At 36.7% G+C, this 15,511-nt stretch overlaps 1 protein-coding gene across 1 annotated transcript; it reads left to right on the forward strand.

Moving 5' to 3' along the window:
- The first annotated feature begins 6,937 nt into the window (after nt 1-6,937).
- LOC141480802 (uncharacterized) lies at nt 6,938-8,066 on the forward strand. The gene is made up of 2 exons (XM_074171287.1): nt 6,938-7,146; nt 7,201-8,066. Exon 2 carries the CDS (start codon nt 7,202-7,204, stop codon nt 7,877-7,879), a length of 678 nt encoding a protein of 225 aa, XP_074027388.1. The 5' UTR covers nt 6,938-7,146; nt 7,201; the 3' UTR covers nt 7,880-8,066.
- The last annotated feature ends 7,445 nt before the right edge of the window (nt 8,067-15,511 follow it).

The following is a 15,511-nucleotide window of genomic DNA, read 5'->3' on the forward strand; positions in this document are numbered from 1 at the left end:
CGGAGCGAAACCCGAGAAAACAGCTCATCATATATATATATATATATATATATATATATATATATATATATATATATATATATAATATATATATATTAGTATTCAAAAGTATTTTCAATTATTGTTGAATCTCTACTTTCTCACTCACTTATATAAATGAAATATTCATTATTAAAGGAAAGCTGTTGGAAGGTATGTTGCACTATATCGTTTATTTGAACTGTACCTACTGTTCAACTGTGGAAACATTCCAAACAAAGAAATAAAGAAATTGAGTTGAAAATGAACTCCCGGCAAAGACATGTATTGAATTTATCAAAAGTTTTGCCAAGCGTTTCTGTAGCTTCATATCTTAAGTTGACACAATCGTTTTCGATTGTGGATACTAACAATCGGAAAGTCGTGAAGTAACTTGTTATTTGTTCAATTTTCAATTTTTGACTCAATTTTATTCTAGTGTTATTTTATTTCACTTTGGATTTCTCGACATAATTGATATCTTTAGCTATTCATTTTTATTTTCATTCGTTTTTTCAGAAATTTCACGTCATATTATAATCATATTAGACACTGAAAATCCGAACTGGTAAAAATATTTCATTGATTCAACTAAATTCACTGAAACAGATATTCAATAATTTTGGGAATGAATAACATGCATGAGAGTTCATTTGAATTATTCGTTTTTTCGGCAATTTTCAGATCTCATTCAACAGTACTTCAAAATAGGAAACTCTATCAGTTGTGATAAGATACCAACAAACAAGTTCTCACTTCTGTCAGAAAAATCACATTGGATTAATTTTAAAAAAAGTTTCAATTGCTACTGTTTATTCATCGAAAGCTGGTAATGGGATTCTCTGTAGTCTGTTATTGTTAGGTCTGGTCAAGGCACCAGAATTACTGATACTACAAAGAGAATCGAGAATGCTGAGTGATGAGCAGTTGGCGATTACCCGTAACGCCAGATCGAGAAACCTTTAATGGATACAGCCGTTATCTCATTCAGTACTGACCACAACTCGGCTTTATTGCAGTGACTGGCACACGGCGGTTGTCAGTGAATAATGATTGGTTTCTCTGCAGAATAGCCATTTGACGTTGAATGTGTTCGTATGTTATTTACGGCACATGTATTTGCTGATCACCAGTATGATTAAAGTCCCATTTCCATTTCTTACATACTTCATTCCATATGCCGTTATAAAACGTACAAATTAGTAGTTGTTTACAGCTGATTCTCGGCCTCCCCCCACCACTATGACGTATTAATTGCTTTTTTTATTGGTTGTTGTTTGGTGAAGTTTTTTTGTTGTGCAGTGAAGTCAAGGCGTTGTGACCCCTTGAAGTGTCTGGTGCATGGATCGTTCAGATTTTTTTTTCATATGAGATTTTGTGTGTTTATGTGTGTGTGTGTGTGTGTGTAGGAGAATGCACGGTACAGGCTTTCATCATGTGCTTGTTTGTCTATGTACAAACATACGTCTGCATACTTCGAAGATCCTCCAAGTAATAAATGCTCCATCGGTGTTAGGGCACCAAGTTAGTAGTGGAGTGACGTCACAGCAATAACCGTTCAACGGCTAGAGAGCGACATGTTCACTCCACGACGTGTGGCAGAGTAATGCGTATTCATCGGTCTGCCCTCACCTCTCCCGAAGCGATGAAGGTTCGCTCTAGCCCCGCTATCGATGGTGACACAACGGCAGCCGAGGACCGTTTGCCTAGCGTCTACCCTCTCCGAGACCGCAACGACCACTGCTTGCTCGTATATCGACATCTGTTATCGCATTCAGTTGGGAGGTAATCTTGGCGCATGTAGTTGAGAAGTGGGGTTGGCTATGACGTCTTGACGGGTCCTATCAGAGTGTATTTAAGAAGCGTACGAGTGTTGGCTATGTCAGTTTACATCAAGTGAGTTAGTGAGAACTATTATATAAAATGTATTCCTGTGACTGTGGTAAATCTTTCACTCGTAGTGATAATCTTCGTCGGCATCAGCTCCAGAGTTGCCAAGGAGGCCTGCAGTGAAACGGGTGAGAGTGGATAATGCAACACCTATGTATACGTGCAATTGTTGTAATGTGACAATTCCTATGACCCAAGTGAATTCTCACCGAAGAACCATGAGTCATAAAAATAATGCATGTGTTCAATTGTCTGACGGTGTTCAAATTATAACGAATGCATTCAATTGCCGCATTGCTACATACAGGGTGGAGAGTTCGATTGTAACCAGTGACTACATGTCATTTTTCAATGAGATTAGGCAGAAGGTCATTGAATTACTGGAATCAGCCATCAGGATCCATAAAAGCATCAAGGTGAATATGGAAGTTTTTGGGAATTATATTCTTCAGACTGATGATTCGAGGGACACGAAGTCATTTAATTCCCAAAATAAAATAGTGGACCAATCTTCAGATTTGAATGCTGTTTTTGATGGATTCCGTGATGTAATTGTGGCTCAAACGACTGAGTTCCAGGATCGTGACTCAGGTATTTATTTTTTAAAAATTTCAATAAGATTGAATAGTAATTTTTTTTTTAATAATTCAGGTTGGACTTGTGAAAAAATATTGTTTCTCGAGGTCAACATTAATAAATACAGTCCACTGGAAGGACGTTCATATGTGAAGCTGCCTCAATGTATTCAATGGAAGAAAGCTGTTGTGAATGTTCGTAATGAAGATCAATATTGTTTTGCTTGGGCTATAACATCAGCATTATATCCTGCAGATAGTCGAGTGTCCGAACTTACGTCATATCCACATTTTTCCACTGTTTTAGATGTCACAGGTATGGATTTTCCGGTTAAAGTTAATAATAAGAGTATCGAAATATTCGAAGATAGGAATGATATTTCAATTAATGTTTACGGTTTAGAGAGTACATTTGAGAAGGGTAAAATGAAGTATGAAGTGATTGGTCCATTGCGATACTCACAGAGAAGACTCCGGAGACATGTCAATTTGTTGTTTATAACTGATGACTCCGGTAATGGTCACTATTGTTGGATCAAAGATCTTTCAAGATTAGTTTCTAATCAACTATCAGCTCATAGACAGAAAAAATATTTTTGTGACGGATGTTTGATATATTTTTCTGATGAGAGATTGCTTTTACGTCATAATATGTATGATTGTAATCACATTAGTACCACAACACCAACTACTAATTTAAAGATCAATAAATATGGTAGAATGGTTGCGGAAAATAAACTAATGTTTGAAAACTTTGAGAGGCAAATGAGGGTGCCATTTGTAGTGTATGCTGATTTTGAATCAGTGCTTAAACCGATTCATGTGAATGAGCCAAATCCTGAAAGTTCATACACGATTAAAACATTCAAACATGCCCCATATTCATTTGCTTATTTGATAAAGTGTTCATATAATGATGATTTGTCAAAATTTGTTACATATAGGGGTGTAGATGCAGCTCAGAAATTTGTGAGTAGCATTGAAGATGATTTGAAAGAGATACATGAAAATCATCTCAGAAACCCTAAACCGATGGATACACAAACTGACGAAGAAGAAGAACAGTTTGCTGCAGCCAGAACTTGTGGTATATGTAATAAAGCATTTACTGGTGGTGAAGTCAAAGTAAGAGATCATTGTCATGTCACAGGAAAGAAAAGATCACATGCCGCTCACTCGAAATGTAATTTAAATTTCAAAATACCAAACTTCATACCTATCATTTTTCATAATTTAAGTGGTTATGATTGTCATTTATTCATAAAAGAATTGTATAGGAATAAAGAGAAAGTTGATGTTATCCCGCAAACTAAAGAGAAATATATATCTTTCACGAAGCATCTCTTCACACACAGCTATACCGATAAAGATGGTGTGGTTAGGAAGAATTATCTCAAAATGAGATTTATCGATAGTTATAAATTTATGACTAATTCGTTGGAGAAGTTGGGTGCAAACTTGACCTCCGATCAATGTTTGGAGATGCACAAACATTTCCCACAAATTGAGAAATTCAATTTGATGAGACAGAAAGGTGTATTTCCATATAGTTTTGTTGATGACATTGACAAATTGAATTATCCATTACTTCCGACAAAAAATCAGTTTTATGACACACTCAATTGTGAACATATATCGGAAACTGATTATGATAGGGCTAGAAATGTTTGGAATTTATTCGAGTGTCAGAATTTGGGGAATACTCTGATTTGTATTTGAAGTCGGATGTATTGCTACTATGTGATATTTTTGAAAACTTCCGCACCACAAGTTTAGAGATATATAACTTAGATCCGGCACAATATTATACTGCACCTGGATTATCATGGGATGCCATGTTGAAGTTCACTAATGTTGAATTGGAATTACTAACTGACATTGATATGATTCACTTTTTTCAAAAAGGTATACGAGGTGGAATTAGTCAATGTAGCGAGAGGAAACATATAGCAAATAATAGATTTTTACCCAATTATAATCCCAATGAACCTTCCACATTCATTACATATTTAGATGCAACAAATCTATACGGTCACAGTATGTCACAACCTCTACCAACAAGTGAATTTACATGGTTGACACCAAATGAAATTCTTAATCTTGATGTGATGGATGTGAGTACTGATAGTCCGTATGGGTATGTATTTGAAGTGGACATTCATTATCCACAAGAGTTGCATGATAAACATTCTGACCTTCCATTTTTAGTCGAAAAAATAATACCACCTCGTACACAATCGAAAATTCCCAAATTAATTCCAAATTTGAATGATAAAAGAAAATATATTGTTCATTATAGGAATCTACAGCAAGCTGTCAAAAATGGATTGATTGTAATGAATACACATAGAGTATTGAAATTCAAACAATCATGCTGGATGAAACCCTATATAGATCTTAATACTGAAATGCGTAATAGGTCTAACAACAAATCTGTTAAAGATTTCTATAAACTAATGAATAATGCGGTGTATGGAAAGACAATGGAGAATGTAGATAATCGAATTGATGTTAGACTCGTTACACATTGGGAAAATATAAAGAAAAAATATAGGTGCCAGCACTCTCATAGCCAAACCAAATTTCAAAAATTGTTCAATTTTCACTGATAATTTCGTTGCCATTCAATTGGGTAGAGTGAAGGTTCATTACGATAAACCATTATATTTGGGATTTTCCATATTAGAATTATCTAAAACAGTCATGTATGACTTTTTCTATGGATGCATCAAACAACACTTTGATGAAAATGTCTCTTTACTTTACACAGATACCGACTCGCTCATTCTTAAAGTAAACACAGAAAATTTTTATGAATTCATAAAAACTAACATAAGTAGATTTGATACATCCAATTACAGTATAGTTAACCAATTCAATATTCCAGTAACAAGTTCAGTCTTGGGTAACTTCAAAGATGAATTTCCAAATGATCCAATCATGAGTTTTTATGGTACAGGTGCTAAAGCATATTATGTGAAATCTGTTGATGGTGAATTTAAGAAAGCCAAAGGGGTTAAACGATCGGTAATAAAGAATGAATTGACATGCGAAGATTATCAAAAAATCGTCGAACAAGGTGGTATGATATTCAGAAAGATGAATTCATTTAGAAGCGTGTTGCATGATATGTATACTGAATTGAAAAATAAAGTTGCATTATCATACCACGACGATAAACGATTTATCATTCCGAATACTACCCACACTCTTCCTTGGGGTCATAATGATATTGAATTTTATGAAAACGATCCAAATGAGAACATTCGTTGGATAAGTAATATTATTCAACAATCACAATCTCAGGAGACTCCATTGGATCAATTGATTAATTTATTATCTGCCGAGATCAATGATTGAAGTATCATTCAATATCTTCAAAACCGGAAAATTCAATATGACAGACGTATTGTGATATTAATGTATTATGTATGTATGTATATGTATTACTGTAATGAATATAAAATGATTGAAATTTTATTTGTATTATTTCTATTTCCCTAATCGATTACTGCAATATATAGTATAATGTAAATGAAAGGAATATCAGTTTGAAAAGAATCATCGTGGGTGCACAATGTCTAAAACAATCGATAAATTTGGCAGAAAAAAAAAATGGGGTGGTAATGTCATCCGAGGTCCACCCGCAATGGATTTAAATTAACAAAAGATGGTCATTATGACATGCAAAGAAAAATATTGAAAAATACAAGCGAACCAATTGACAAGAGTGATTGTGTAACTGTATCATACCTTGAGGGGGAATTAACGGAACAAAGGAGGTTATACTTCTAGCCCTACAAGCTGCAATACAATCCACAATAGGCAATATTGCTCGCGATGCCCGTCAAGCATTTGACGATAAAATTGCAGAGGCTCGGATAACTTTCACTCGTAAATTTGACAAACTTACAAATGATGTAGACATAAAAATGTCTGACATAACAGCGTCTACAAATAAAAAATTTGATGCTATGTCAAACATAACAGCGACTACAATGAAAAAGTATGATGTACTGGAAGAGAGAGTTGAAGTTTTGGAGAAAAGCCATAAAGTCAGGCCATCAGGTGGAGTGGGATATCCAGGACTGAACATTGATCCAAATATTAGAATAATAGAACCAAAACCAAAAGCAACAGATGACGTATTAATTGAACCAACATGGTGAATAGTGAAGTGGAATAGCCTGCCTGGGCAGGGCCTGATTAAGTTAGGTTAGGAAAAAAAATGTGTATTTGAAAAATTAATAATGAAAGTTATCAACAAGTATTATTATATATATTTCAATGTCCCTGAAGTGGCATTAGTGATGTACTCGAATTCTGACTTGACATGTTGCCAACTGTTAAAATTTGAAAAAAAAAATTTAATTTGAAAAAAAAAAGCAAATTTGAAAAAAAATTTTTGAAATTTGAAATAAAAAATTATATTTTTTCACAAACCTATACCCCCTTCCCACCATTGCTCGCCTCACCCCACAATTGCGCATGCGCGCCCCCACCTCACTCCCACCACTCCCACTTCTGCCTACACCCTGAGGAGCACACTTCTCGGCATTCAGTACGACAAGTCTTCTCATCGAGTGCAGTCCAGCTACAGCAATCTACTACAACACCAGTCTAATACAGCAGTCTTCTACAGTCTACAACAAGCGAATTTTGAGTAAGTTATCAATGTTACTTTTTCATAACAACTAACTTTGTATTACATTTTCAGAATGGAAAACTACACGCAGGAAATCGACAACGCTGTGGCATCGATCATACCTGTGGATGTTGAGGTGGAGCGACCAGGCAGCCCTGATATGTTCGAGGGAGACGAGGTGGCGATGGTCCAAGAGGTGAAGGCTTCAACTTCGGGTGGTGTGCAGCGGCCACGCAGCCCTGTCTTATTCCAGGAAGACAGGGTTGTTAACAAAGCCAAGCGGCAATCTGCAGCTAAGGTTGGTCCTATTCAAAGGTATAGGAGTAAATGCAATAGGACTAACCCTTATGCAGGTAGTTGGTCGACCGCCAAAAGGAATCCTCCGAGACGTCCCACACCGCTCGCATTGACAGTGGAAAGACGGAGGGCATATAAGCCGGTGCCGAGGGTGCCATCTCCAGGTGAAATCCTCACCCAATTTGCATTATTAGCGATGTTGACACCCATGGAACTCACACCGGTGCCTGATCCTGCCATGGAGGTCGTGCCACCAGTGTCGAAGCCTGCCGGGGAGATCGCGCCACAAGTGCCACCAGTGCCGGAGCCTGTCGGAGAGGTTAACCCCCAGGAGATGGAAACTTTCCTACAGAGGTGTAGGGATGTTGCACTTGCTTCACGAAATAGTGAGGCCGCGTTGGCTAGCATTTCCCGGAGGAGAATGAAATTGCTAGCCAACGGCGCGAGTTGTTAATGAGGATGGCCGAGCTAGATCGAAGGACTGCAGCTCTGAAGGAAAGGCGGAAGGCAGAGACCTCTTCGATAGAGCTCAATAATGAACTAAAAATATTTATAAAGAAATTTTGAATAAAGGGAAATAGTTTTTAGGTCAACTAGGATAGTTTTAGGATAATTAGGTAGCATGGTAGTTTTAGGTTTGTAATTATAATTTTAGGAATAAAAACAAAAAAAAAACAAATGAAAAAAGAAGTGAAATAAAGGGTGTACATTATTTTGGTTTGGTACACATTGAACAATGCGATGGTTGGAGCATTTTTCTTCACTTCGTCTTTTCATTATTTTTCTTTTTTTCCATTTTCAATTCCAAGTTCTTTCATCCCCACTCCTCCCCACTCCCTTTCAAAAGTATAAAAGTAGGATTATCTGTTGGAATATTCAGTTGATCAGCCACCTTCAACATGGAACCTGATTCAACTACTGAGCCGTACAGTGACCCAGCGCATCAACATCCTTACTGGCTTCTATCCATGAAGGATTCGTGGACTCCACAACGGCACCTCATGACATTCCCTTCGAATTCATGAATAATGACTACAGGGTGCAGGTTCAGCATGTCACTGGGAGTGATGAAGCTGACTTATCGGACGGGGATTATCCGGATCCCTACCAATGGGATGACGAATGGGGTGACCCACCGCCTGTAGACATCACAGATGAGGATGACGACGACGACGACGATGACGCTGGCGACATCAGACTTCCACCATCCCCAATCCTTATCGAGGACAGTCCTCCGCCATCTCCTATCCTAATTGATGACGATGATGTCCTAAATTCCGACGACGATATGTAATCGTTTCCCTGTTTCTTCCACCCTTTCCTTTCCTTTCCTTTCCTTTCCTTCCACGGAGTACACACTTTTTTGGTTGGTGTACACGAGGCACTGCGAGGCTGGGGCAGTGTCTTCCTCCCTCTCTCTTATTAGTTTTTCATAATAATCACTTAGAATTTCTCATAATAATCGCTCAGAGTTTCATGAAGATCGTCATTTTTAATGTTTTCGAATCTCAAACACTGTTCTACATTTACACTTCACCCCCTCCGTTTTATTTCTTCCAATATAAATATAGTATCAATCCCAGTTCTACATCATTCTTCCACAATGTCGATTGCTGATTCCACCACCGAACCGATGAGTGTACCAGAGTCTTCTATGATGAGTACAGGACCCATCCAGGTACATGAAATAGATTCTACGTTTGATCATTTCAGTACAACCTTCGCAGAAATGCTGCAACGCATCTACGATCTTCCTGATGATTTCCCGGAACGTATGCAAGAGGAAGTAGATGAGTTAGACGATCTACAGGATAACGAGCTAGATGATCATGCGGACGACATAATTAGTATATCATCTGATTCAGATGAATCTGATGAATATGAGGACGACATCATCAGTATATCATCAGATACAGATGATTCAGATGATGACACCATCATGATTGTTTCTGATGATGAAGAGCGTTAGTCCATACCATTGTATGGATTAATAGGAAAAACAGCCCTTTTAAGGGCTACAATTAAAGACAATAAACAACTATTTTCAGAGCTATCATTATACTTTCAATCAGAAATAGGTTAACACTATAGTCAAAACTTATGTGAAAGTATCATCATCCAACTCTGTAGTACTCATCATTATATTCAATGATTGAGAAAATATCAACTTCGACTTTTCAGTCAAAGTAGTACTCATCATATACACAGATATTCGATGATAAACCAAATCCTAACTTCGACTTTTTAGTCAAAGTAGTCATTTATCACATAATCTGTGAATTCTACTACTACCGTTTGTGTGAATAATGTAGCCCTGAAAAGGGCTGTTGTTTTTTTTTTTTTGACCAGTAGGTCCACGGTTATTGTGCCACAGGTTGGACATTATTACATATAATACATGTAGATACTCGGGTGAAGTTTGTTAGTGGCCTCTCGCAAGCTTCACACCAATTTTGTCCCATTTCCATAATTGAGACAGTGTTGTGGGTGTTGACATGGGCATACCACCCTCCATTATTGTTTCTATGCGAATAAAACCGAAAGCAGCACCAGCATAGTTTTTTGTTCTCTCCATCTATTGTGCTGATCAATACGTATGCATCCATTGCACAATACAAATCCAAGGGATCTTCCAATGTCTCACTGACATTGAGCGTTCGCATACCGATCCTCAAAGCACCATCGCCTTCAGTTGTGTCAGCTTCTATCCCTTCATCATCTCCTTCTTCATCCATGACCCTCTCAAACTCCATCACGTCATCATCTTCGTCGCTTTGGTTGGCCTCGTTTTCAACTTCGTCTATCTCATCTTCATCGACTCCAACATCTTCTGCTTCAACTATCACTTCCTCTAGCGGAACATTGACATCATCATCATCTGATTCGTCTATCCAATTGTTTTCATCAACAGCAGATATTCTATTTAATGCAGCATTTATTTTTGCAGAATTCATCTTGTTGTTGTTTGCTCACAGTTGTAGAGAGTGAATGAATGAACTTCAGGATCGCAAGTCGACTTATACGATTGAATAGGAAACGGAAGTGGTACGACTCCCACCTATCACTTGACTCGTTTTAAGTGGGAGAGAAGGATATGGCATCTCTAGTCGATGAAAGAGTGGGCTAGTTGACGAAAGAGCGCATGCGCTAGTTTATTTTCTTCTATAAAAGGTGAAGTATCAGTAACATCATCACCTTTCCTATCCACATTCTATTGCTATCACATATCATTCCTCCAAACCTAAATAATCATTATCATGAGCTCCATGCCACTATTGATTGCTGAAGATGGTTCACCACTTGTTGATATCGATCACACTAATTTTGAAAATATTCCAGTATTACATTTACAGTCTCAAGACTCGATAAGTGATTTTGATATTAGCGACTTCGTTAACTTCGCAGATGTGCCGGAACCAATTCAACAAATTATCGTTGAAACTCCAATCATTTCACAATCATCATCATCCAAACACCCTTCATCTACCCCCCCTCTTGGTGTTGATAAAAAATCCAGAACTATCAAAAGGACGGTTAATAATGCATCTTCATCGATTGTCACTGAGTTGAAAGAAAAAAAACAATCGAAAAGTGGTTTGCAGGAGAAAAAGCCCACAACGAAAAGTGACAGATCGAAGAGGAAGACAAAATGTGAACCCAAAGAAATGAAGGGTGATTTGATGACTGAATCGCTATCTTCTTTCACTCCATTACTTCGGTTTGGAGATATGAAAAAGAAAGCGAAATGCCGTCTTGTAAAGGCGCAAAAGGCTATTGCTGAACATGAAAAGAGTGAGCAAGCTATTAGTGTCAATAAGGACACTCTTCAAGCATTAGATGCTAAGATTGCATTAGCGAAAATTGAATTGGCTAACATGAGCAAAGAAGCAGATGAACTACGTTCAAAAATCATGAAAGATGACAAATTCAATCAACGTTCGAGAATGCAAGCACAGGCAGAGCTTGAGGAGTCGACTCGACTTTATGAGACGGCATTATCAGTGAGAGATAATTGGCGAAAAGAGTTGGAGAAAGCATTTCAAAGTGACAGCGATTAGTTTTGGGAATGGTATTGTGTTCTCAATATTGTGAGTTGAAAAAAATTTTAAGCGGGAATGGAGTATACAATTAATTTGGTTTGGTATACACAGAACATTGCGAATGGTTGGGGCAATGTTTACCGCTGCAATATTTTTTCAATTCACTTACATATAATTGAAATGAAAACAATAATGAACTTTAACATTACTTTATTCATAAATACATTATTAGATACATTTAAAGCATATTTGATTCATCAATCCAAGAATTCTGTTCACTAGGAAGTCCTAACCACTTTACATATACTTTATTTTTCCTTTTCTTCAGCACTTTCTCGATCAGATATACATCAGGATTTTCGGTTCGCAATAACTCTTCTTCGTAAAAACATCCTCTAATAGGTTGTTCATTCATATCTTCAAGATTATAGGTTGTGGGAAAAGTTTTATTGATTTTAACAATCTTGAAGAGTTCCGTGGTAAAGTTCGCAGTGTAAGACTTTTCAAAAATATTTTTGTATTTGCTTATTCGTACAATATCATTCAATCGGAATTTGGGTTTACTTTGTTTTTTTCCAACTCCATTGATACCTTTGAATATCAATCTTGTTGATGGATCAACATTAATGGGTGCCATACCTATTGTACGATGAACTTTATTGTTATATCTACTAGTTATAGTTGGAAGAATATCAAGCCATTTGTGGTGACCTCTCATCGAAAATTCCTTATAGAGCCACCCCTTTATTGTACGAATCACTCTTTCTGCTATAGCTGCCTTCTTTGTGCTAAATGTTGAATAATGATTGATATTATATTCTCGCATGAGAGATGAGAAGCTTTTATTGAAAAATTCTTTCCCTTGATCGCTTTGTATGTGTTTGGGGAGTATTTGGCTTCTTTCAGTACATGTTTCATTGCATTAGTTACTGTACTACCTGTTTTATCTTTAACTGCTACAGTCCACAGATATTTGGAGTAACAATCTATCACTACAAGTATATATCGGTATCCTTCATTACTTTTTGCATAAGGTTGCAGTTCAGCTAAATCTATTTGCCATAGATCTGCAAAACCTTTGATGGTGGTTATTCTTCTACGAAAATTACGTCTTGCAGGTTTATGTAATTCATTAACAACTTGTCGTTTGACATCACTTATTTCATTAGTCATTCTATTTCAATATGATTAAAGAGAAAATGTGATAATGTTACTGCATTGAATGATGATGTGACAGTGATCATTACATGTGAATATGTTAATATATTATACCTTCTTCACGTAATTCTTCAATTATTGAAATTATTTCATTGTCATGTCCTGTATGACCAGCTGACTTTGAAGCTACCAATAATCGTAGGCGAGCAACTAACTCTTTCGGTGAATTCCAGTACACATAATTCACAGTTTAGAATTATATATTTTCTCCATTTTCACTCGTTTGAGTGCTCCACCAATTTTACTTCTACTTCTTATTGGATATTGTCGTGAGTCTAATAGAGGTTTGATAACTTCACGAAATTTTTTAGAATTTGTATTTTTAAAACCATTCTTCTGATGATATTGTTTATATGGAGCATTCGTTTATTTTCAATATTTTGGAATATACTTGACGAGTTTCTTTATTATCAACATCTCGTGGATTCTTCAAAAAGATCATATCATACAATTCTGGACTACCTGCGCATTCATATTTTTTCACTTTATTAGCATCCCAAAATGAAATGTTTCCATCTTTGAAATGCACCACTAGACTTCCCATTTTCAGCTTTTGTGTAATAGGATCCATACGTACACCAAATGTTCCATCATATGCTGGATTTCTAGATTTTACATTATTCAAATGTTTCATCAAAACATCTTCACCACTTTCATTCATAACAGGTGAGATGTCAGGATCCGAGGAATCGATGTGGGACGATGATGTGTTTCGAATAGAGTTGTTCTCATATCGTCTTGAAGTGTGCTCGTGTCACTATTCACAGATGATACACTACCAAAAGATTGTTTTCTTCCTATTGGAGTACTCATGGGATAATTTGAAGTAGATTGAACAGTTCCATGATTTGGTGATAACACTGGTGATTTAGAAGTAGCGTTTGATGATAAAACATTCAATGGTTTCATTATGGGCTCATACAATCTTTCAAGTGTCGTACGATTTTCAATATTATCATTCTTGATAGAGTTGAATTTCTGCCTGACAGCTTCTGTTGTCTCTACTAGTTGACGTTTCAAATTCATTTCATTGTTTTTATTTTCAGAATCTTTTTTTGTATTCATAATGCCCTTTTTTAAATTATAGCCTAATTCGCTGATGAAGTGACCTCTACAATATTCAGTGATCGAATAAGTGTAAAAAACAAGATCATGGGTATATAAAACTATCGAATCCTTTGCGATATCTACCTTTATCTATTTTTCTATCCTTATCAATGACTAGAAATCCATATTGGTCCTCCCAGCATTTAACACACATCAATTGGAATTGTTTGAATGTTACATCGGGTGAAACATGATCTGAATAAATGTGATGTAAATTCGTCTCATCTTGTTTGAACATTAAAATGAAATTGGTATTGTCACGCACTAACTGTTTGGGTACCCGTGAATATGTCTGTGCTAGATAAAAACAATCAACATCCTTATGACGTCCCATACAGAAATATGATCTAATAATATCTTGCTTTTCACATATCACATCATCGAAAATGAAAACAGAATTAGGCTTAGCGTCGGAGGGTTCCACTATTTCTGCATTATTGCTGAATGTATAGAAACCTAATCCTTTTATAGGTTCCAAAACACTTCGCAAGTACTGATATTTAGGTTGATTGAGTGATTTCGAATAGAGATACACATTTCTAAATCTCAGTCCTTGTGGATGTGTTAATAGTGATATCATTGCATTCGTCTTTCCACAATTTGAAGGTCCTATAATGAGTCCTCGAACTGATGATGGAAGTAGTGGACCATGTCTGAATACCTTTTGTCCATTCAATCCACACCCAAATTTCTCATCTAGATTATCTACAGCAAACTTTTCTTTCTGTTTTACAATGCGCATCGTGCCGTGGTTGGAGACTATATAAATGTTATTAGCTTATTCATTTCAATGTGTACCATCAAACGATACGGACGTATTGAAAGTGATCGTAAAATTAAAAGAGGTTGTGGTTTTGTTAATGATTTAATAAACAAACTTCCTTTCGAATTACATCTACCCGGAGGTTATCAATACTGTGGACCGGGTACAAAATTGAAACAACGTTTAGCTCGTAACGACCCTGGAATCAATAAATTAGATATTGAATGCAAAAAACACGATATTCAATATTCTAAGCATCCATCCGATCTTGCAGCAAGACATTTAGCCGACAAAGAACTTGAATACAGCGCTTGGGATAGGGTTAAATCGAAGGACGCGAGTATTGGGGAAAGAGCAGCTGCATTACTTGTCACCAACATTATGAAAGCGAAAAGACATATGGGCATGGGTTGTAGTACCAATAAGAAAAAATGTAAGAGGAAACAAACGAAGAAAAATAAAATTAAAAAAGTTGCATTTGGTGCTGGGATAGTCCATAAAGTGCGAAATGTATTGAAGAAAGCTGGTGGGAATCAATTTGTGACGAATAATAGCAAAAAAGCTATCACTGTGGCATTGCAGGCGGCACGTAAATACCTTAAAGCTGCCGGTGGAAAGAAGAAAATCCGCACACCCACGCATAATTCCTGTTCCCAAGATCGGTGGACTTTTACCATTAATACCAATTTTTGCTGGACTATCCGCACTAGGAAGTTTGGCGGGAGCCGCTGCTGGTATTACCAAGGCCGTGAATTCGGCAAAAGCCAGCAGAGCGGCTTTAATGGAAGCCAATCGTCACAATAAAACCATGGAGGCTGTAGCATTAGGCAAACGCGGAAGTGGAATATATCTCAAACCATACCGTAAAGGTTTAGGACTATATTTAAAACCATACAAAGCCACAAACAAAACAAAAAACTAATTGAACCCCTACCTCAGAGGCCTCTTACTGATCTCG

The sequence above is a fragment of the Leptinotarsa decemlineata genome, unplaced genomic scaffold (assembly GCF_025532065.1).
Source record: "Leptinotarsa decemlineata unplaced genomic scaffold, Ldec_3_MD MMD2_tig00000010_RagTag_RagTag, whole genome shotgun sequence".
Lineage (NCBI taxonomy): Eukaryota > Metazoa > Arthropoda > Insecta > Coleoptera > Chrysomelidae > Leptinotarsa > Leptinotarsa decemlineata.